At 44.8% G+C, this 24,229-nt stretch overlaps 1 protein-coding gene across 1 annotated transcript in view; it reads left to right on the plus strand.

Annotated features, from left to right (window-relative positions):
- kbtbd2 (kelch repeat and BTB (POZ) domain containing 2) overlaps positions 1–24,229 on the plus strand; it is an 84,828-nt gene that overhangs the window by 17,179 nt on the left and 43,420 nt on the right. Inside the window, exon 2 of the mRNA XM_063067536.1 lies at positions 20,071–20,534. Coding sequence (XP_062923606.1) covers positions 20,365–20,534 — 170 coding nt within the window. The 5' untranslated portion in view covers positions 20,071–20,364. The remainder of the gene's footprint in view (positions 1–20,070; positions 20,535–24,229) is intronic.

A 24,229-nucleotide genomic window follows, 5' to 3' on the forward strand; every position in this document is an offset into this window, starting at 1 on the left:
CTGATTAGATTTACAACCCTCTGCAGCTTCTTTTGGTGCTGTGCAGTAGCTCCTCCATATCAGACAGTGATGCAGCCTGTCAGAATGCTCTCCACGGTACAACTAGAAAAGTTTTTGAGTGTATTACCAAGCTGCAGGTCGCATCAGCAGCTCTCCTCAGGGGCTCAGTGTTTGCAATATCAAATCGAGCATAAAAAAGATTTATCTCATCTGGGAGAGAGGCAGTGATGTTGGAAACTCCACTGCGTTTAGCTTTGAAGTCTGCGATGGTGTGCAGAGCTTTTCATAAACTGTGTGTGTTTTCGGTGGAGAGTTGTGTCTGAATCTTGCCCCTGTATTGTTTCGCTGCCTTGATGACTTAGTGCAGATCGTAGCTGCATTTCTTGAGTTCCTGTTGGTCACCGGCAACTTAAGCTCGGTGTTGCACGGTAGGTAACTGCTGCTCGCATGGAACTGTTGATCCAGAGTTTCTGGTTTGGCTAGACCCGGACCAATTTCTGCGGGATAACGTCCGCGATGCACTTCCGGATGAAACGTGACCCCTTCCTGAAACTCAGACATCCTCATCGTGGAAGACATTCCAGTCGATGTCATCAAACCTGTAGCATGGAGGCCGATTGGTCAGACCATCAGTGAATGGTTTTAAGTATGGCTTCCTCTTGTTTCAGCTTCTGCCTGTACCTCAGCAGCAGCAAGATGGAGTGATCCGATTTTCCAAATGGTGGGTTAAGGAGCGCTTCGTAAGCGTTGTGAAAGAGATAGTAGCATTGGTCGAGTATGCTGTCTCCCGTGTGCTCACCTGGATATGTTGACAAAACTTTGGAGAGACTTTAGTCAGCGATGCTCTATTAAAGTCACTGACGACGATGAAGGCAGCTTCTGGAGGGTCTTGTACGGTTCCTTGAGAGCCAGGTCAGTATCAGCCTATGGCGGAATATACATAGCTGTGAAAATAACAGCCATGAACTCCCTAGGCAGCCAGAAAGGTCTACACAGCAGCACATGGTACTCGAGATACAGGGAACAAAAGGATTTGAGGGCATGCCCGTTCTGGGGGTTGCACCAAGCATTATTGCCCACCTCCTTTACTCTTCCCAGAGGGCTCGATGGCTTGTTCTGGTATCTCATCTTTCAGTCAGGTCTCCACGAAGCACAAAATGTTACATTCCTCTGTTTCCCGCTGGTAGGAGATTCTGGCTCTCAGTTCGCACAGTTTATTGTCCTGGGTCTGAACATTAGCCAGGATTATGCTAGGGAGCGGCGGCCAATTAGCACGCCCTCTCAACCTCACCAAGGCGCCGGCCCTTCTTCCTCGTCTTCGCCGCTTCCGAGGTAGCGATGGTGTAATAAATGAGCCTCCCATGGATTGCGTAAGTAGGGGTTCGCAGTTAGAAAAGGCGGCATGTAGTGGGTAAATGCTGTCTTCCTGATGTTCAGAAGAGTCAGTCTATCCTCAGCTTCTTGAACAAGAATTGCGAAGGAAATCTCAGAAATTTGCAGTATACTGTAAAGTAGAAACAGAGCTCACAACACGGCCACTGAGCGCGGCACCATCTTGGAATTGGAAGCTCAATTTCAATGTTTGGGGAGAGTTTAAACTAGAATTGTTGGGGGTGGGAACCAAACTGAAGAGACTGGGGAAGAGGAGGTTGACTCACAAATAGAGAAAGCTTGTAGACACTGCGAGAGGGAGGATAGGCAGGTGATAGAGAAAGGACGCGCTCAGACCGAAGTGTTGTGAACAAAGCGGATGAGCTTAGAGTGTGGATCAGTACTTGGAGATATGATGTGGTGGCCATTACAGAGACTTGGATGGCTCAGGGACAAGAATGGTTACTTCATGTGCCGGATTTTAGATGTTTCAGAAAGGTCAGGGAGGGAGGCAAAAGAAGTAGGGATGTGGCACTGTTGATCAGAGATAGTGTCACGGCTGCAGAAAAGGTGGATGCCATGGAGGGATTGTCTATAGAGTCGCCGTGGTTGGAGGTTAGGAACAGGAAAGGGTTAATAACTTTACTGGGTGTTTTTTATAGGCCGCCCGATAGTAACAGGGATATCGAGGAGCAAATAGGGAAACAGATCCTGGAAAGGTGTAATAATAACAAGAGTTGTCATGATGGGAGATTTTAATTTCCAAAATATCGATTGGCAACTCCTTAGAGCAAGGGGTTTAGATGGGGTGGAGTTTGTTAGGTGTGTTCAGGAAGGTTTCGTGACACAATATGTAGATAAGCCTACAAGAGGAGAGGCTGTACTTGATTTGGTATTGGGAAATGAACCTGGTCAGGTGTCAGATCTCTCAGTGGAAGAGCATTTTGGAGATAGTGATCATAATTCTATCTCCTTTGGAGAGACGCACATAAAAGTTGCTGGTGAACGCAGCAGGCCAGGCAGCATCTCTAGGAAGAGGTGCAGTCGACGTTTCAGGCCGAGACCCTTCGTCAGGACCTCTTCCTGGAGATGCTGCCTGGCCTGCTGCGTTCACCAGCAACTTTTATGTGTGTTGCTTGAATTTCCAGCATCTGCAGAATTCCTGTTGTTTTCCTTCAGAGAGAGGGAGGAACCGACAAGTTAGTAAAGCATTTAATTGGAGTAAGGGGAATTATGAGGCTATCAGGCAGGAAATTGGAAGCTTAAATTGGAAACAGATGTTCTCAGGGAAAAGTATGGAAGAAATGTGGCAAATGTTCAGGGGATATTTGTGTTGAGTTCTGCATAGGTACGTTCCAGTGAGACAGGGAAATTATGATAGGGTACAGGAACCGTGGTGTACAAAGACTGTAATAAATCTAGTCAAGAAGAAAAGAAAAAAGCTTACAAAAGGTTCAGAGAGCTAGGTAATGTTAAAGATCTAGAAGATTATATGGCTAATAGGAAGGAGCTTAAGAAGGAAATTAGGAGAGCCAGAAAGGGCCATGAGAAGGCCTTGGCAGGCAGGATTATGGAAAACCCCAAGGCGTTCTACAAGTATCTGAAGAGCAAGAGAATAAGAAGTGAAAGAATAGGACCTATCAAGTGTGACAGTGGGAAAGTATGTATGGAACCAGAGGAAATAACAGAGGTACTTTACTTCAGTATTCACTATGGAAAAGGATCTTGGTGATTGTAGTGATGAATTGCAGCAGATTGAGAAGCTTGAGCATGTAGATATTAGAAAGAGGATGTGCTGGAGCTTTTGGAAAGCATCAAGTTGGATAAGTCCCCGGGACTGGATGAGATGTACCCCAGGCTACTGTGGGAGGCGAGGGAAGGGATTGCTGAGCCTCTGGTGATGATCTCTGCGTCATCACTGGGGACGGGAGAGGTTCTGGAGGATTGGAGGGTTGCAGATATTGTTCCTTTATTCAAGAAAGGGAGTAGAGATAGCCCAGAAAATCATAGACCAGTGAATCTTACCTCAGTGGTTGGTAAGTTGATGGAGAAGATCCTGAGAGGCAGGATTTATGAACATTTGGAGAGGTATAATATGATTAGGAATAGTCAGCATGGCTTTGTCAAGGGCAGATCATGCCTTACGAGCTTGACTGAATTTTTTGAGGATGTGACATCCCGCCCCCCAATATTGGATGTTTGGTCTTTGTTGTGTGGGTTTCTTTTTGTGGATTTTATTGTGTTCCTTTGTCTTATGGCTGCCTGCAAGAAGATGGATGTTAAAGTTGTACATGATGTACATACTTTGGTCATAAATGTAATTTGAAGTTTACTTTGTAATCTAAGTCCTTCTGCAGGCTCCCTCTTTCCTCAACACTACCTGCTCCTCCACATATCTTCATGTCGTCCACAAACATGGCTATAAAAGCCATCAGTTATGTCTCCAAATCGTTGACATATATGTGAAAAGAAGCTGACCCAACACGAAACTCTGTGGAACACCACTAATCTGCGGCAGCCAAGCTGAAAAGGCCCCCTTCACTCCTAATCTTTGCCTCCTGCTAGTCAGCCAGTCTTCTATTCATGCTAATATCTTTTCAGTAATACCATGGGCTGTTATCTTGTTGAGCAGTCTTTTGTGCAGCACCTTTTTAAGATTCTTCAGTAGGTTAAGAGGTTGGCACAGTATTGTGTGTTGACAGGCCTGCACTGGTATTTGTTCTATGTTGTACGTAAGATGGGTAACAAAGATCCATGGATATTTAAATAGCTGGGGATAGTACTGGAAAACATTGAGGATGAAGATAGCTGGAAAACAGCATTAAGCACTTTACACCTCACGCTGTCAGAGCAGTGCTGCCAGGATAATCAAGGACACGACCCACCCAGCCACCACAGTTTTCGTCCCTCTTCCCTTCGGAGAAGGTGCAGGAGCTTGAAGACTCATACGGCCAGATTTGGTGACAGCTTCTTTCCATCTGTGATAAGACTGCTGAACGGATCCTGACCCGGATCTGGGCCGTACCCTCCAAATATCCAGACCTGCCTCTCGATTTTTTTGCATTACCTTACTTTCCATTTTTCTATTTTCTATTTATGATTTAGGTGCTATTCTCTCATGGAAAAAGTGCCCAATATCAAAATCTGTGGCCAAGTTAAATTCTGAATCTTCATCCATTTCTGCCTCGCTATGTCCGGAAACTTTTTACTGGATTAAAGGCATTTGACAAGGTTCCACACGGTAGGCTTACTCTGAAAGTCAGAAGGCATGGGATCCAGGGAAGTTTGGCCAGGTGGATTCAGAATTGGCTTGCCTGTAGAAGGCAGAGGGTGGTGGTGGAGGGAGTACATTCAGGTTGGAGGATTGTGGCTAGTGGTGTCCCACAAGGATCTGTTCTGGCACCTCTACTTTTTGTGATTTTTATTAACAACCTGGATGTGGGGGAGGAGGGTGGGTTGGCAAGTTTGCAGACAACACAAAGGTTGGTGGTGTTGTAGATAGTTTAAAGGATTGTCGAAGATTGCAGAGAGACATTGATAGGATGCAGAAGTGGGCTGAGAAGTGGCAGATGGCGTTCAACCCGGAGAAGTGTGAGGTGGTACACTTTGGAAGGACAAACTCCAAGGCAGAGTACAAAGTAAATGGCAGGATACTTGGTAGTGTGGAGGAGCAGAGGGATCTCGGGGTACATGTCCACAGATCCCTGAAAGTTGCCTCACAGGTAGATAGGGTAGTTAAGAAAGCTTATGGGGTGTTAGCTTTCATAAGTCGAGGGATAGAGTTTAAGAGTTGCGATGTAATGATGCAGCTCTATAAAACTCTGGCTAGGCCACAATTGGAGTACTGTGTCCAGTTCTGGTCGCCTCACTATAGGAAGGATGTGGAAGTGTTGGAAAGGGTACAGAGGAGATTTACCAGGATGCTGCCTAGTTTAGAGACTATGCATTATGATGAGAGATTAAGGGAGCTCGGGCTTTACTCTTTGGAGAGAAGGAGGATGAGAGGAGACATGATAGAGGTGTACAAGATAATAGGAATAGATAGAGTGGATAGCCAGCACCTCTTCCCCCGGGCACCACTGCTCAATGCAAGAGGACATGGCTTTAAGGTAAGGGGTGGGAAATTCAAGGGGGATATTAGAGGAAGGTTTTTTCCTCAGAGAGTGGTTGGTGCGTGGAATGCACTGCCTGAGTCAGTGGTGGAGGCAGATACACTAGTGAAGTTTAAGAGACTACTAGACAGGTATATGGAGGAATTTAAGTTGGGGGCTTATATGGGAGGCAGGGTTTAAGGGTTGGCACAACATTGTGGGCCGAAGGGCCTGTACTGTGCTGTACTGTTCTATGTTCTATGATTTGTAATTTAAATTTTTTAATATTTACAATTGATTTGTCATCCAGGGAGTGGGAAGCGCAGAATTAAATATGTGATAATTGTACGTTCTAGTATCAATTGTTTGGCGACAATAAAGTATAAGATAGATGGGGATAGAGCTAAAAACATCATGAAGATACAGTGCCTATTTAAAAAAAAGTATTCACCCCCTTGGAAGTTCTAGTTTTATTGTTTTAAAACGTTGAATCACAGTGGATTTAATTTGGCTTTTTTGACACTGAACAACAGAGAAAGACTTTCATGTCAAAGTGGAAACAGATCTCTACAAAGTGACTGATTTGTGTTTTATATTTGTAATTAATTGTAGAATGCCTTGAGGTTTTCCTTAATCCTGCTTGCCAAGGCCTTCTCATGGCTCCTTCTGGCTAATTTCATTCTTAAGTTCCTTCCTGCTAGCCTTATAGTTTTCTAGATCTCTATTACCTAGGTTTTTGAACCTTTTGTAAGCTTTTCTTTTCTTCTTGACTAGATTTTCAACTGCCTTTGTACACCATGGTTCCTGTACCCTGTCATCCTTTCCATGTCTCATTGGAACGTACCTATGTCCATACCGATTCGTTATTCAGTCAGAGAAAACACTCAGAGGCCTTGTTTTCGCTCGATCAATTCTTTATTTAATTTGATCTGCAGCGTCTGGCAATCAACAATGCCTAGCACGAGTGCAAGGTTACATTTATATCCAGAGAAAAAGGTTTCAGTTAGCACCTGTTTCCCCTGTCCACGCTTATGATGGTTTTGTAGTTAGCAATTTCATCATGGTCACAACAGCTTCACGTGCAGAGGTACAGAGTCAGTAAGCGCTTCTATTCTAAGAGATGAGCATGCAGTTGCAACATCGTAACCGTGCCCGGTTCTGTTGTCTAGTTCCCGCCCCTGCTATATTTTCCAGGTCACATACACCATTTAACCCTTCCTATCCCATACTCCAACCCCCTTTTCACTTACACACCTATGCAAAATGCCACACAAATATCCCCTGAACATTTGCCACATTTCTGTCGTACATTTCCCAGAGAGCATCTGTTCCCAATTTATACTTCCAAGTTCCTGCTTGATCAGATTAGATTAGATTATGAGGACACGCAGACCTCTTTTATTGTCATTTAGCAATGCATGCATTAAGAAATGATATAATATTCTTCCGGTGTGATATCACAGAAACACAGGACAGACCAAGACTGAAAAACTGACAAAAACCACATAATTATAACGTATAGTTACAACAGTGCAACAATACCATAACTTGATGAAGAACAGGCCATGGCACAGCAAAAAAAGTTCAAAGTTTCTCGAAAGTCCCACATCTCACGCAGACGGGAGAAAGAAGAAAACGCTCCCTGCCATGCCGGACCACAGTCTGACTCTGAGTCGTCCAAAAACTTCGAACTCTGTTCAGTCCTCCGACACCGCGTACCGAGCACCATCTCCGCTGAACGTTTCGACCCCGCTTCGGTAGCCAGCAGCAGGCAAAGCCAGGGATTTTGGGGCCTTCCCTCCGGAGATTCTCAATCGCACAGTAGCAGTGGCAGTGAACTGGGCATTTCAGAAATTTCTCCAGATGTGGGGGGTGGGAATCAAATTAAAGAGGCTAGGCGTGAGGATGTTAGTTCACAACAGAGGGATGGGAACCAGTGCAGAGAGACAGAGGGGTGTAAAGTGAGCGTAGAAGCAAAAAGTACAAAGGAGAAAAGTAAAAGTGGCAGGCCGACAAATCCAGGGCAAGCATTAAAAAGGGCCACTTTTCAACATAATTGTACAAGGGCTAAGAGAGTTGTAAAAGAGCGCCTGAAGGCTTTATGTGTCAATGCAAGGAGCATTCGTAATAAGGTGGATGAATTGAAAGTGCAGATTGTTATTAATGATTATGATATAGTTGGGATCACAGAGACATGGCTCCAGGGTGACCAGGGATGGGAGCTCAACATTCAGGGATATTCAATATTCAGGAGGGATAGACATGAAGGAAGGGGAGGTGGGGTGGCGTTGCTGGTTAAAAAAGAGATTAACGCAATAGAAAGGAAGGACATAAGCCGGGAAGATGTGGAATCGATATGGGTAGAGCTGCGTAACACTAAGGGGCAGAAGACGCTGGTGGGAGTTGTGTACAGGCCACCTAACAGTAGTAGTGAGGTCGGAGATGGTATTAAACAGGAAATTAGAAATGTGTGCAATAAAACAGCAGTTATAATGGGTGACTTCAATCTACATTTAGACTGGGTGAACCAAATTGGTAAAGGTGCTGAGGAAGAGGATTTCTTGGAATGTATGCGGGATGGTTTTTTGAACCAACATGTCGAGGAACCAACTAGAGAGCAGGCTATTCTGGACTGGGTTTTGAGAAATGAGGAAGGGTTAATTAGCGATCTTGTCGTGAGAGGCCCCTTGGGTAAGAGTGACCATAATATGGTGGAATTCTTCATTAAGATGGAGAGTGATGATGCAGCTCTTTAAAACTCTGGTTTGGCCACACTTGGAGTACTGTGTCCAGTTCTGGTCACCTCACTATAGGAAGGATGTGGAAGCATTGGAAAGGGTACAGAGGAGATTTACCAGGATGCTGCCTGGTTTAGAAAGTATGCATTATGATCAGAGATTAAGGGAGCTAGGGCTTTACTCTTTGGAGAGAAGGAGGATGAGAGGAGACATGATAGAGGTGTACAAGATAATAAGAGGAATAGATAGAGTGGATAGCCAGCACCTCTTCCCCAGGGCACCACTGCTCAATACAAGAGGACATGGCTTTAAGGTAAGGGGTGGGAAGTTCAAGGGGGATATTAGAGGAAGGTTTTTTGCTCGGAGAGTGGTTGGTGCGTGGAATGCACTGCCTGAGTCAGTGGTGGAGGCAGATACACTAGTGAAGTTTAAGAGACTACTAGACAGGTATATGGAGGAATCTAAGTTGTGGGCTTATATGGGAGGCAGGATTTGAGGGTTGGCACAACATGGTGGGCCGAAGGGCCTGTACTGTGCTGTACTATTCTATGTTTTATGAAATAGTTAGATCTAAAACTAGTGTATTATGCTTGAACAAGGGAGATGACAACAGGATGAGGGAGGAGTTGGCTATTATGGATTGGGAGCACAGGCTATTTGGTAGGACAGTTGAAGAGCAGTGGAATACTTTCAAAGAGATTTCTCACAGTGCTTAACAAAAGTATATTCCAGTGAAAAGTAAGGACAGTAAGTGTGGGGAGAGCTAGCCTTGGATAACTAAGGAAATAAAAGAGTATCAAATTAAAAGCTCGTGTACAAAGTCGCAAAGAGTAGTGGGAGACTGGAGGATTCGGAAAACTTTAAAAAGCAACAAGGAACAACTAAACAAGAAATAAGGAAAGGGAAGATAGAGTACGAAAGTAAATTAGCACAAAATATAAAACAGATAGCAAAAGTTTTTATGAATATATAAAGCGGAAGAGGGTTGCTAAAGTCAACGTACGTCTCTTGGAAGACGATACGGGGAAATTGATATTGGGTGATAAGGAAATGCCTGAGGCATTGAACAACTATTTTGTGTCGGTCTTCACGGTGGAGGACATGTCTAATATACTAAAGAATGATGTTATGGATGAAATGGGAGGTGAGGACCTTGATAAAATCACTGTCACTAAAGAGATAGTGATGAGCAAACTAGAGGGTCTGAAGGTAGATAAATCCCCTGGTGCTGATGGGATGCATCCCAGGGTGCTGAGGGAATTGGCGGAGGTTATAGTAGACGCGTTGGGTAATTATTTACCAAAATTTTCTGGACTCTGGGCAGGTCCCGGCGGATTGGAAGACAGCAAATGTCATGCCACCTTTTAAAAAAGGATGTAGGCAAAAGATGGGCAACTATAGGCCAGTTAGCTTAACATCTGTAGTTGGGAAAATGCTTCAAGCTGTCATTAAGGGAGAAATAGCGAAACATTTAGAAAGGAGTGTTTCCATTAGACAGATGCAGTGTGGATTCAGAAAGGGCAGGTCCTGTTTGACAAACTTACTGGAGTTCTTTGAAGACATGAGTGCAGTGGATAGAGGGGAACAGGTGGATGTCGTATACTGGTGTCCCCCGCTCTTCGAACGTTCGCTTTACGAAACCTCACTGTTACGAAAGACCTACCTTAGTTACCTGTTTTCACTAATGGAAGGTGTTTTCACTGTTACGAAAAGTAGTGCGCGATAAAAGCAGCATGCGATAAAAAGCAGCCAAGCTCCTCCCCCAGAACGGCATTCTCGCCGGCATTGCTTTAACACATGCCTGTGAGCCCCTGTTTGCAAGATGAGTTCTAAGGTATCGGAAAAGCCTAAAAGAGCTCGTAAGGGTGTTACACTTAGCATAAAACGACATAATTAAGCGTTTCGATTGTGGTGAACGAAGTAAGGACAAAGTGAGTTTGGCTTGTGGAAGTTGACGAAGATGATGTTGACAACAGGAATTCTGCAGATGCTGGAAATTCAAGCAACATACATCAAAGTTGCTGGTGAACGCAGCAGGCCAGGCAGCATCTATAGGAAGAAGCGCAGTCGACGTTTCAGGCCGAGACCCTTCGAGATGATGTTGAAGAGGTTTTGGCATCCCGTGACCAAGAACTGATAGATGAAGAGATGATACAATTGGAAGAGAAAAGGATAAGAATCGAAACCAAATGCACGGACGGAAAGTGAAGTCGTCCAGGAACTGAACGTGAAGCAACTGCGTGAGATTTTCACTGCAATGATAAAGTACAACTTTAATTTTGAAAGGGTGTGTAGGGTTAGGGCACATTTGCAAAATGGTTTGAGTGCTTACAAGGAACTATATAATAAAAAATGTGCGAGGCTAAGCAGTCGAGCAAGCCTTCCACATCAGCCACAGCAGATGACGAACCTCGACCTTCAACATCGAGGCAGGCAGACATAGAAGAAGATGAGCTGCCTGCCCCGATTGATGAGATGACACCCCAGTGTCCCACCACCCCAACCCCTGGGCCGCGGACCAATACATTGCCGCGGAGAATGCAGTGGTAGCCGGGACGCACCCAGCACGTCTTTAAGAAAAAAGCCGAAATAAACAAGCTAATTAATTACGTGCTGGGCAGCACCTAATTAATTAGCTTGTTTATTTCAGCTGTTTTCCTAAAGATGTGCTGGGTGCATTCTGGCCACCGCTGTACCGCTGCATTCTTCGCGGATCAGTATCGGTCGGCTGCCCGGAGGATGGGGACCACTGCACCACCCCAACCTCCGACTCAGCTTAATACACCATCATCAGTGTGCTCGGCGCTGTCTTCCTGATTCTAGTAAGTGATACTACACTGTACATACGTTATTTCTACTTTATATAGGCTGTGTATTTTTATGAGTTATTTGGTATGATTTGGCAGCTTCATAGCTTAAAGGTTACTGGGGAGAGTGTTTCTGCTGAGAGCGCTTGCGTGAGATTTTCGCTACGGAGAACAGTGCGGCAATGATTGTAGAGAAGTATTTCTAGTTTATATAGGCTGTGTATTTATCATATCATTCCTGCTTTTATGATATGTTACTGTTATTTTAGGTTTTATGTGTTATTGGCAAAATTTGATAGGCTATTTTTGGGTTTGCGAATGCTCACAAATTTTTCCCATATAAATAAATGGTAATTGCTTCTTCACTTTACAACATTCCGGCTTACGAACCGTTTCATAGGAACGCTGTGCCTTCGGATAACGGGGGAAACCTGTACTTGGATTTCCAAAAGGCGTTCGATAAGGTGCCGCACAAGAGACTTATAAATAAGATACGGATGCATGGAGTCGGAGGAAGTGTATTGGCATGGGTAATGGATTGGTTAACCAATAGAAGGCAGAGAGTTGGTATAATTGGGTGTTTCTCCAGTTGGCAGTCAGTGGTGAGTGGGGTGCTGCAGGGGTTGGTGCTGGGCCTGCAGCTGTTTACTATTTTCATTGATGATTTGGAGGAGGGGACTGAGTGTAGCGTAGCAAAATTTGCTGATGACTCTAAAGTGAGTGGAAAAGCAAATTGTACAGAGGATGTGAAGAGTCTACAGAGGGATATAGATAGGTCAAGTGAGTGAGCCAAGGTCTGGCAGGTGGAATACAACGTTGGTAAGTGCAAGATCATCTACTTTGGAAGGAATAATAGAAGGGCAGATTATTATTTAAATGGTGAAAAGTTGCAGCATGCTGTTGTGCAGAGGGACTTAGGTGTGCTTGTTCATGAATCGCAAAAAGTTGACTTGCAGGTACAACAGGTTATTGAGAAGGCAAAAGGAATGTTGGCTTTCATTGCTAGAGGGATTGAATTCAAGAGCAGGGAGGTCATGCTGCAAATATACAGGGTACTCGTAAGGCCGCAGCTGGAGTACTGTGTGCAGTTCTGGTCTCCGTACTTGAGGAGGGATGTACTGGCTTTGGAGGCAGTGCAGAGGAGGTTCACCAGGTTGATTCCAGAGATGAAGGGGTTAACCTATGAGGAGAGATTGAGTCGCCTGGGACTATACTGTCTGGAGTTCAAAAGAACGAGAGGGGATCTTATAGATACATACAACATTTTGAAAGGGATAGATAAGATAGAAGTAGGAGAGTTGTTTCCATTGGTGGGTGAGACTAGAACTAGGGGACATTGCCTCAAGATTCAGGGGAGAAGATTTAGGACGGAGATGAGGAGAAACTGTTTTTCCCAGAGAGTGGTGAATCTGTGGAATTCTTTGCCCAGCAAAGCAGTTGAGGCTTCTTCACTAAATATATTTAAGATACAGTTAGATTTTTACATAGTAGGGAATTAAGGGTTATAGGGAAAAGGCAGGTAGATGGAGCTAAGTTTACAGACAGATCAGCCATGATCTTATTGAATGGCAGGGCAGGCTTGATGGGGCGGATGGCCTACTCCTGCTCCTAGATCTTATGTTCTTATGAAACTTTCCTGAACACAGTTAACAAACTCCACCCCATCCAAGTTTCTTGCTCTGAAGAGATGCCTGTCAATATTAGGAAAGTTAAAATCACCCACCACAAGAATGCTATTGTTATTGCGCCGTTCCAGAATCTGCCTCCCTATCTGCTCCCTGATGTCTCTGGTTTTAATAGTAACCCTACTATTGGGGAGGTCTATATTTAAAAAAAAACACCCAGAAGAGTTATTGCCGTCTTCCTGTTTCTGTCTTCCACCCACAATGACTCAGTAGACAATGTCACCATGACTTCCTCCTTTTTTGCAGCCGTGATACTATCCCTGATTAGCAGTGCCACTTCTCCACCTCTTTTGCCTCCCTCTCTGTCCTTTTTGAAACTCCTAAAGCCATGGCACGCTCAGCAGCTGTTCCTGCCCCGAGACATCCAAGGCTTTGTAGTGGCCACAATGTCATAGTTCCACGTATTGATCCACGCTCTATGTTCATCCTTTTTTAATGATAATCCTTGTATTAAAATAGACATCTCAAAACCATCAGGCTGAATGCATCTTTGCTCTGTCATCTGCCTATCCTTCCTCATTAACTCCCTGCAAGCTGTCTCTACTTGTTTGCCAACTGCCCCATCCTCTGCCTCTGCTCTTTGGTTCCTAGCACCCTGCAAATCTAGTTTATACCCTCCCCAATAGCTTGAGCAAACATCCCTCCCAGAATATTTGTTCCCTCCAGTTCATGTGCAACCCGCCCCACTTGTACAAGTCACCCCTCCCCCAGGAAAGGTCCCAATGATCCAAGAAGTTGAAACCCTGCCCCCTGCACCATCTCCTCAGCCACTCCTTCATCTGCGCTCTCTTCCTGTCCTGACCTTCCCTAGCTTGTGGCACCAGGAATAATCTGGAGATTACCACCTTGGAGATCCTGCTCTTCAGCCTCCTTCCTAACTCCCTAAACTTACTGCACAGGACCTCTACCTCTGTCCTGTCTAGGTACCATGACCTAAGGCTTTTCGCCCTTCCCATGAATAATATTCTGCAACTGTTCAGAGAAATCCTGGCCCTAGTACCCGGGAGGCAGACCCTATCCTGGCGTCTCTTGCTGCCCCAGAATCTCCTATCTGTCCCCTATAACAATTGCTCTGCCTGACTTCACCCTATCCTGCTGAGGCTCTGAGACCACAGTGCTGTTGGTCTGGATGTTGCTGCCCTGCCCAGGTAGGTCATCCCCCTCAGCAGTATCCAAAGGGGTATACCTGTTGCTGTGGGGGATGGGCATAGGGGGAAACCATGCATTGACTTCTTTCTCCCTTTATCCCTCTTGGTGTTCACCCATCTACTCCCTGAATTCTGCACTGTGGGTGTAACCACCTGCTCAGAAGTCTTATCTATCAATTGCTCTGGTCCAGAATGATCCTTAGTTCATCCAACTCCAGCTCCTTAATGTGGTCTTTCATGAGCTGGAGTTGGCTGTACTTCCTGCATCATGGAGACCATCAGGTTCCATGAATTCCACATCCCACAAGAGGAACGTTCCTCTGCCATACCTGCCATCCTGCCTGCACTGTACTATGGGCAACCAGTAGCAAATGGGCAATAGCAAAAGGAAAAAGTACCCTTCGTACTTGTTTCTTTGGCCTGTCTCTTGTCAAACCTTCTAAGATCCCACTCTGACTCTAGCCCCACTCTGATGATGGCCGCACCGCTAGACCCAATCTGTGTTTTATGGTTTAAAAAGTAGGAAAAATTCCCATGCAAGGAGAAAGAACTCACCACGTTTGGTGCTCCGCCTACCTTTTTTTTGCCGCTGATGCTTCTGATGTTTCCCATGCCTGCACATTGACTAGAGTTCATAAGAAAAATTCCCACAGAAAAAGAACCCGTGGTGTTTGTTGGTGCTCTGCCTGTCTTCCGCTGCTGCTGATGCCTCTGAGCTTCCCGTGCCTGTGTCCTTTCCAGCTCTCTTTGCAATCTCAACCTCACATCTTGGCTAATATTTTGAGGCATATATATGATTCCTTAATGTTTTATTTACACTTGCAGTTTCTTAGCCCTACCCACAAAGACTCCACATTCTCTGACCTTTTGTCACCTCTTTCTAAAAATGTAGTTCTATCCCCAACCAATAGATCCACACCACCACCTATGCCTTCTTGCCTGTGCTTTCGATACAAAGTACATCCTTTGATGTTAAGCTTCCAAGTCTTCATTCCAGAACGAAGATGTCCTTTTCAAAGAAAGGGGCTTTCCTTCCTCCACTATAAAAGTTGCCCTTGACTGCATTGCTTCCATTTCACACACATCTGATCTTATCCCATCCTCCTGCCACGCTGCCAAGGATGGGGTTCCTCTTGTCCTCACCTACCACCACACTAGCCTCTGCATCTAGCACATAATTCTCCAAAACTTCGGCTACCTCCCACCACCAAACACATCTTTCCCTCACCCCCACTTTGACTTCCACAGGGATCGCTTCCTACGTGACTCCCTTGTCCATTCATCCCTCTCCACTGATCTCCCTCCCGGCACTTATCCTTGCAAGTGGAACAATTGCTACACCTGCCCCTACACCACCTCCCTCACTATCATTCAGGGCCCCAAACATTCCTTCCAGGTGAGGCGACACTTCACCTGTGAGTCTATTGGGGTTATATACTGTGTTCGGTGCTCCCAGTGTGCCCTCTTGTATATTGGTGAGACCCAACGTGGATTGGGAGACTGCTTTGTTGAGCATCTGTGCGCAGTCAGGATCTCCTAGTGGCCACCCATTTTAACTTGGCTTCCCATTCCCATTCCGATATGTCCATCCAAAGCCTCACCCACTTTCGGTATAAGGCCACACTTAGGTTGGAGGACCAACACCTGATAGCATGAACATCGATTTCTCAAACTTCTAGTAGTGCCTCCCCCCCCCCACCCCCTTCACCATTTCCCACCCGCTAGTCCCTCTCTCATGTTATCTCCTTGCTTGCCCATTGCCTCCCTCTGGTTCTCCTCTCTCTCCCCCCCCCCACTTTATTTTCTTTCTTCCATGGCTTTCTGTCTCTTTCACCAATCAACCCTAGCTCTTTGCTTCATTCCTCCCCCTCCAACTTTCACCTATTGCCTGGTATTTCTCTCTCCCCTCCCCCACCTTTCAAATCTACTCCTCAGCTTTTTTTCTCCAGTTCTGCTGAAGGGTTTCAGCCCAAAATGTCGACTGTACTTTTTTTCCCATAGGTGCTGCATGGCCTGCTGAGTTTCTCCAGCATTTTGTGTGTGTTGCTCGGATTTCCAGCATTTGCAGATTTTCTCTTGTCCCCTGGCATATTAGTTTGAACCACTCCCAACAGCTCTATCAAACCTGCCGGCAATGATATTGGTCCCACTTGAATTCAAGTGCAACTTGTCCCTTTTGTACAGGTCACCCCTGCCTCCCTGGTCCAGTTCTTCAATTCTTCAGCCAGGAATTTATTTGCCATCTCAATCTATTCCTACCCTCACTGTCCTGTGGCACAGGTAGCAATCCTGGGATTACTACCCATGAGATCCTACTTCTCAACTTCCTTCCTGAGCAGGGTGAATGTACGGAAGGCAGCTGGTCCGGATGGAATACCTGGCCGTGTGCTTAGAGTCTGTGCAGGCCAGTTGGCCGGGGTCTTCACGGTCATCTTTAATCTGTCCCTGGCCCAGGCAGTTGTCTCCACAAGCTTCAAGATCGCCACCATCGTGCCAGTGCTGAAGCATTCCACTGCCACGGGCCTGAATGTCTTCCGCCCAGTTGTACTCACCCCCATCATGGCAAAGTGCTTTGAGAGACTGGTTCCATCACATCTGAAATCCTGTCTGCCCACTACCCTGGACCCCCATCAATTTGCCGATCACACCAACAGGTCAACAGAGGACGCCATCTCCACGGCACTTCACTCTGCCCTGACCCACCTGGACAGCCCCAACTCTTACGTCAGAATGCTGTTCATTGACTTTAGTTCGGCATTCAATACTGTGATCCCCTCCAAGCTGATCGCCAAACTTCGCCAGCTTGGTATCAGCGTATCCCTCTGCAATTGGACCTTGGACTTTCTGACTAACAGACCCCAATCAGTTAAGTTAGACAACCTCTCCTCCTCCACTCTCACCCTAAACACCGGCGTGCCTCAAGGCTGTGTGCTGAGCCCTCTTCTGTACTCCCTTTTCACTTATGACGGTGTTGGTTCGCAGACGACACTACAGTGGTTGGCCTGGTCAGAGGGGATGACGAGATGGCCTACAGGGACTAGTTCCAGCACCTGGCTGTGTGGTGTGCCGACAACAACCTGGCCTTTAACACCCAGAAGACCAAGGAGATCATTGTGGATGCTAGGAGCCACACTCGCGTCAACGGAGCTGTAGTGGAGCGTGTATCAAGCTTCAAGTTCTTTGGTGTCCACATTTCCAAGGAATTCACCTGGTCCCTGAACTCCTCCATCCTGATCAAAAAGGCACAATAGCGCCTTTATTTCCTGCAGAGCATCAAGAAAGCTCACCTCTGTCCCAGGATACTGATGGACTTTTACCACTGTACCATTGAGAGGATACTCACCAAATGCATCTCAGTGTGGTATGGCAATTGTCCCGTATCGGACCACAAAGCACTCCAGCGTGTGGTGAAGACTGCCCAGCCGATTATCGGCACCCAATTGCCCACCATTGAGAACATCTACCGTAAATGCTGCCTGGGCAGGGTGAAAAGCATTATCAAGGATGCTTCTCACTCTAACCATGAACTTTTTACTCTCCTCCCATCCGGTAGGCGCTACAGGAGCCTCTGCTCCCGCACCAGCGGGCACAGGAAGAGCTTCTTCCCTGAGGCTGTGACCCTGCTGAACCTCACACCACAGCGCTAAGCAGTATTGCACCCGTATTGTGCTGTCTCAGTACTTTTATATTTGTGTGCTGTAGCACTTACTTTTTATTTGCAGTTATTTTGTAAATAACACTATTCTTTGCTTTTCTGGTTAGATGCTAACTGCATTTCATTGGCTTTGTATCTGTACTCAGCACAATGACAATAAAGTTGAATCTAATCTAACTCCCTGTATTCTGTTTTCAGGACTCTCCTCCTTGTTTCTACCAATCTCTTTGGTACCAGTGTGTACCATGACTTCTGGCTGCTTACCCTCCCTGTGCAGGATATTGTGGATGCCGTCAGAAACATTGAGGGCCTTGGTACCTGGGAGGCAAATACCATCCGTGTTTCTTTTTTGCGTCCACAGAATCGCCTATCCGTTCCCCCTAACTGTAGAGTCCTGTATCACTGGATCCCTACCCTTCTGAGTGACAAGGTCCGACTCAGTGCCAGAGGCACAGCTAAATCCCCCAGCCCCCCCCCAACAGTACTTAAAATGGAATACTTATTGCCCCTGTAAGAAGTTCTCAGGATTTGGGGGCCTTCAACTGTCTGAGGTGAAAGAGATGTTGTGCTTTTTCACCACACAGCCAGTACATACAGACCACGTGAGATCTTTTGTGATGTGTATGCTGAGGAACTTAAAGCTGTTCACCCTGTCAACCCCAGATCCATTGATGTCAAGCAACACACATCAAAGTTGCTGGTGAACGCAGCAGGCCAGGCAGCATCTCTAGGAAGAGGTGCAGTTGACGTTTCAGGGCGAGACCCTCCGTCATGGTCCTGACGAAGGGTCTCGGCCTGAAACGTCGACTGCACCTCTTCCTAGAGATGCTGCCTGGCCTGCTGCGTTCACCAGCAACTTTGATGTGTGTTGCTTGAATTTCCAGCATCTGCAGAATTCCTGTTGTTTCCATTGATGTCAATAGGGGTTAGACCATCTCCATTTCTCCTGTAGTCCAGCTCCTTTGTTTTTACGACATTGAGGGAGAGGTTGTTTTCTTGACACCATTGTTTCAGGGTTTTGAATGCTAGCATCACATTTTCCTTTCTTACCACAGACTCAACCTGTAAATTAACCTCTAGGGAAACCTCCCAAGTCCCTTTGCGCCTCAGATTTTTGAATTTTCTGTCCATTTAGAAAATAATCTACCCTTTTATTCCTTCTACCAAATTGCACGTACTGACAGTGGTATGGTTGACAGGCAGGGCGGTGACTGGGAACAAAGAACCCTTTATTGGTTGCCTGCCAGTGATTAGTGGTGTTCCTCACGGGTCAGTATTGGGATCACTACTTTTCACATTGTTTGTCAATGATTTGGCTAATGGAATTGATGGCTTTGTGGCAAAGTTTGTGGATGATATAAAGATGAGTAGAGGGGTAGGTAACAAGTCTGTGGGAATATTTAAAGCAAAAGTTGATAGCTTTCTGATTGGGCGGGGCATCAAAGTATATGACAAGAGGGTAGGGGTATGGGGTTGAGTAGGATCCGGGATCAGCCATGATGGAAAGGCAGAACAAACTCAAAGGGATGAATGACCTAATTCTGCTGCAATGTCTTATGGTATTATCCCCCCATTACTTCCTCTCCAGCTACGTTTTCCAGTGATCTGATATTCACTCTCACTTATCTTTTATACTTTATGTATCTTTAGAAACTTTTGTATCCTCTTTAATATTATAGGCCAGCTTATTTTCATATGCCATATTTTCCTTAATGACTTTTTTTAGTTGCTTTCTGTTGGTTTTTAAAAGTTTCCCAATCCTCTACCTTTTGTAGTATTATATGCCCTCTCCTTGGCTTTTATGTGTGATTTGAAGATTAAGGCAAAAGAAGTTTTATTACAGCTGAGTGTGTTGCCTTGCATTCCCTGTGAGGGGAGTCCCAGTCAATGCAATATAGTTCAGTGCCTTGTGTGGAATGTACTGATTTTATATCTTTGATATTGGAAATCGTGTACCTAATGAATAGCTGACTGCAGTTGAAGTAACTTTCCATCCTTTTAAGTCAGTGGTTCTCAATCTGGGGTCCACAGACTCCTTGGATAAGGTAAGTCTCCATGGCTTAAAAAGGGTTGGGAACTCCCGACTTAACTGATTTTGTGTTCAGTTAAAATGCGATTTAGCTCTTCATTCCATAAGTATGTTCTGTTCCATTAAGCCCCCATTTACACTATTTCTGTTCTAATCCTATTTTTATTCTCTGCACATATCCCATTAACTCCCTTCCCAGATTCCACCACTGACCTACATAATAGGGAAAATTTACAGTGTCTATGTGTGATGTGTGTGATCATATGCAGAATGTGCAAATTCCAGACAATACTTGAGATCAGGTTAGGAACTGGGTTGTTGGGTTGAAGCAGTAGCTCTGCTTGCTCTACACTGTCACTGGTAGAGTAGTGCTTTGTATTTATAAACTAGTCCAAATTCAGGCATGTTCTTTAAATATTCAGGTGCACCTTGCCCATGTTGCAAATATTCTATGTAAATTAGGATAAGGAAGTGATTTTGTATGATCAATGTGGCCATGTTGTATAATGGATTATATAACTTCCTAATGTTTCTTTTTTATTTTAGGCACTGATACTGTTTAACACCTGGATTATTTGTGTACTCAATTTACACTACCTCAGATTTCTTCATGTGATGCAATTTGCCCCAGTGGAAATACTGCAGCTCGTCATCTGGAATACAAAATTTGTGATTGTATAACATGACTCAGTGCTGTTTCAAAATCTGGAAAATTCTACTGTCCTGTTAGTGTACAGCTTCAAAGTAATATTGAAAATCACTGCTCATTGGTTATTGCGACAAGAATCACCTTTTCAAGTTGTATTGCAAGTTGCTGGAGGACTTTAATGAAATGCAATCATGTCCATTAAGGAAGAGCAGCTCATCAATAGCGAATATGCTGTATCTTTGTTGGAGCAGCTGAAATGCTTCTATGATCAGCAATTGTTGACCGACATTGTTCTAATTGCAGAGAGCACTGAGTTCTCGTGCCATAAGATGGTTCTTGCTACGTGTAGCTCTTATTTCAGGTAAATTGGTGATCTTCATATTTTTCTGTCTCATATGGCTAAATTAAACCATTGCTGAAAGGCCTCAGATTTTTCTGCTTTGTATGGTTAAATTAAACCATTGCTGAAAGGATGCATGGTGAAGATATTGAGATTTAAGATAGTTCATGACATCTGTTGGAGAAATGATTATGCCCATAATATGTAACTTTAGAAAAGAAGTGTGTAGTTTGGCTCTTGGATTTCACTTTGCCATTACCCCAGATTGGCAAGTTTGCAGCATGAAAGGAATGGCAGATGCTGATACAGTTTGGCACCAGCGGCATCGCAGGAGTTGCCAGTCAGCACATTGCTAGCCAATTTGACACAAAATTGGCATGGTGGTAAGAGCCACAGAGAAATAGTTTTTATATTAGAAGCTTGTGACCAGTGGTGTGCCATAGGAACCAGTGTTGTGTCTTTGTCATATGCAGTGCCTATGAAATTCACCCGCTTTGTAAGTTTTCATGTTTTATTGTTTTATTTTGAATCACGGGATTTATTTTGGCTTTTTTTGACACTGGTCAAACAGAAAAGAACTCTTCCGTGTCAAAGTGAAAACAGATCTCTACAAAGTGATCTAAATTAATGACAAATATGAAACACAAAATAATTGATTGCAAAAGTATTCACCCCCTTTACTATGACATACCGAATCATCACTGGTGCAGCCAATTGTAAGTCAGATAATTAGTTAAGTGGAGATCACCTGTGTACAGTCAAGGTATTTCAATTGATTGTAGTAAAAATACACCTGCATCTGGAAGGTTTATATATAGAACATATAGAATTAGGGCAAGTGACGGAAGTCTTTGCAGGGGAGCACTTTGGTTCCAGTGATCATAACACCATTAGTTTCAATTTGATCATGGACAAGGATAGATCTGGTCCTAGGGTTGAGGTTCTGAACTGGAAGAAGGCCAAATTTGAAGAAATGAGAAAGGATCTAAAAAGCGTGGATTGGGACAGGTTGTTCTCTGGCAAAGATGTGATTGGTAGGTGGGAACCCTTCAAAGGGGAAATTTTGAGAGTGCAGAGTTTGTATGTTCCTGTCAGGATTAAAGGCAAATTGAATAGGAATAAGGAACCTTGGTTCTCAAGGGATATTGCAACTCTGATAAAGAAGAAGAGGGAGTTGTATGAAATGTATAGGAAACAGGGGGTAAATCAGGTGCTTGAGGAGTATAAGAAGTGCAAGAAAATACTTAAGAAAGAAATCAGGAGGGCTAAAAGAAGACATGAGGTTGCCTTGGCAGTCAAAGTGAAGGATAATCCAAAGAGCTTTTACAAGTATATTAAGAGCAAAAGGATTGTAAGGGATAAAATTGGTCCTCTTGAAGATCAGAGTGGTCGGCTTTGTGCGGAACCAAAGGAAATGGGGGAGATCTTAAATAGGTTTTTTGCGTCTGTATTTACTAAGGAAGCTGGCATGAAATCTATGGAATTGAGGGAATCAAGTATTGAGACCATGGAAACTGTACAGATTGAAAAGGAGGAGGTGCTTGCTGCCTTGAGGAAAATTAAAGTGGATAAATCCCCGGGACCTGACAGAGTGTTCCCTCGGACCTTGAAGGAGACTAGTGTTGAAATTGCGGGGGCCCAGGCAGAAATATTTAAAATGTCGCTGTCTACGGGTGAAGTGCCGGAGGATTGGAGAGTGGCTCATGTTGTTCCGTTGTTTAAAAAAGGATCGAAAAGTAATACGGGAAATTATAGGCTGGTGAGTTTCACGTCAGTAGTAGGTAAGTTATTGGAGGGAGTACTAAGACAGAATCTACAAGCATTTGGATAGACAGGGGCTTATTAGGGAGAGTCAACATCGCTTTGTGCGTGGTAGGTCATGTTTGACCAATCTGTTGGAGTTTTTCAAGGAGGTTACCAGGAAAGTGGATGAAGGGAAGGCAGTGGATATTGTCTACATGGATTTCAGTAAGACCTTTGACAAGGTCCCGCATGGGAGGTTAGTTAGGAAAATTCAGTCGCTAGGTATACATGGAGAGGTGGTAAATTGGATTAGACATTGGCTCGATGGAAGAAGCCAGAGAATGGTGGTAGAGAATTGCTTCTCTGAGTGGAGGCCTGTGACTAGTGGTGTGCCACAGGGATCAGTGCTGGGTCCATTGTTATTTGTCATCTATATCAATGATCTGGATGATAATGTGGTAAATTGGATCAGCAAGTTTGCTGATGATACAAAGCTTGGAGGTGTAGTAGACAGTGAGGAAGGTTTTCAGAACCTGCAGAGGGACTTGGACCAGCTGGAAAAATGGGCTGAAAAATGGCAGATGGAGTTTAATACTGACAAGTGTGAGGTATTGCACGTTGGAAGGACAAACCAAGGTAGAACATACAGGGTTAATGGTAAGGCACTGAGGAGTGCAGTGGAACAGAGGGATCTGGGAATACAGATACAAAATTCCCTAAAAGTGTTGTCACAGGTAGATAGGGTCGTAAAGAGAGCTTTTGGTACATTGGCCTTTATTAATCAAAGTATTGAGTATAAGAGCTGGAATGTTATGATGAGGTTGTATAAGGCATTGGTGAGGCCGAATCTGGAGTATTGTGTTCAGTTTTGGTCACCAAATTACAGGAAGGATATAAATAAGGTTGAAAGAGTGCAGAGAAGGTTTACAAGGATGTTGCCGGGACTTGAGAAACTCAGTTACAGAGAAAGGTTGAGTAGGTTAGGACTTTATTCCCTGGAGCGTAGAAGAATGAGGGGAGATTTGATAGAGGTATATAAAATTATGATGGGTATAGATAGAGTGAATGCAAGCAGGCTTTTTCCACTGAGGCAAGGGGAGAAAAAAACCAGAGGACATGGGTTAAGGGTGAGGGGGGAAAAGTTTAAAGGGAAGATTAGGGGGGGGCTTCTTCACACAGAGAGTGGTGGGAGTATGGAATGAGCTGCCAGACGAGGTGGTAAATGCGGGTTCTTTTTTAACATTTGAGAATAAATTGGACAGATACATGGATGGGAGGTGTATGGAGGGATATGGTCCGTGTGCAGGTCAGTGGGACTAGGCAGAAAATGGTTCGGCACAGCCAAGGAGGGCCAAAGGGCCTGTTTCTGTGCTGTAGTTTCTATGGTTCTATGGTCTATAATTACCTGGACTATCCCTACTACCTTTTTTGAACAAGGGAACAACATTCGCTTCCCTCCAATCCTCCGGTACCATTCCCGTGGACAACGAGGACATAAAGATCCTAGCCAGAGGCTCAGCAATCTCTTCCCTCGCTTCGTGGAGCAGCCTGGGGAAAATTCCGTCAGGCCCCGTGGACTTATCTGTCCTAATGTATTTTAACAACTCCAACACCTCCTCTCCCTTAATATCAACATGCTCCAGAACATCAACCTCACTCATATTGTCCTCACCATCATCAAGTTCCCTCTCATTGGTGAATACCGAAGAGAAGTATTCATTGAGGACCTCGCTCACTTCCACAGCCTCCAGGCACATCTTCCCACCTTTATCTCTAATCTGTCCTACCTTCACTCCTGTCATCCTTTTTTTCTTCACATAATTGAAGAATGCCTTGGGGTTTTCCTTTACCCTACTCGCCAAGGCCTTCTCATGCCCCCTTCTTGCTCTTCTCAGCCCCTTAAGCTCCTTTCTTGCTTCCCTTTATTCCCCAATAGACCCATCTGATCCTTGCTTCCTAAACCTCATGTATGC

Source organism: Mobula hypostoma, chromosome 1 (genome assembly GCF_963921235.1).
Source record: "Mobula hypostoma chromosome 1, sMobHyp1.1, whole genome shotgun sequence".
NCBI lineage: Eukaryota > Metazoa > Chordata > Chondrichthyes > Myliobatiformes > Myliobatidae > Mobula > Mobula hypostoma.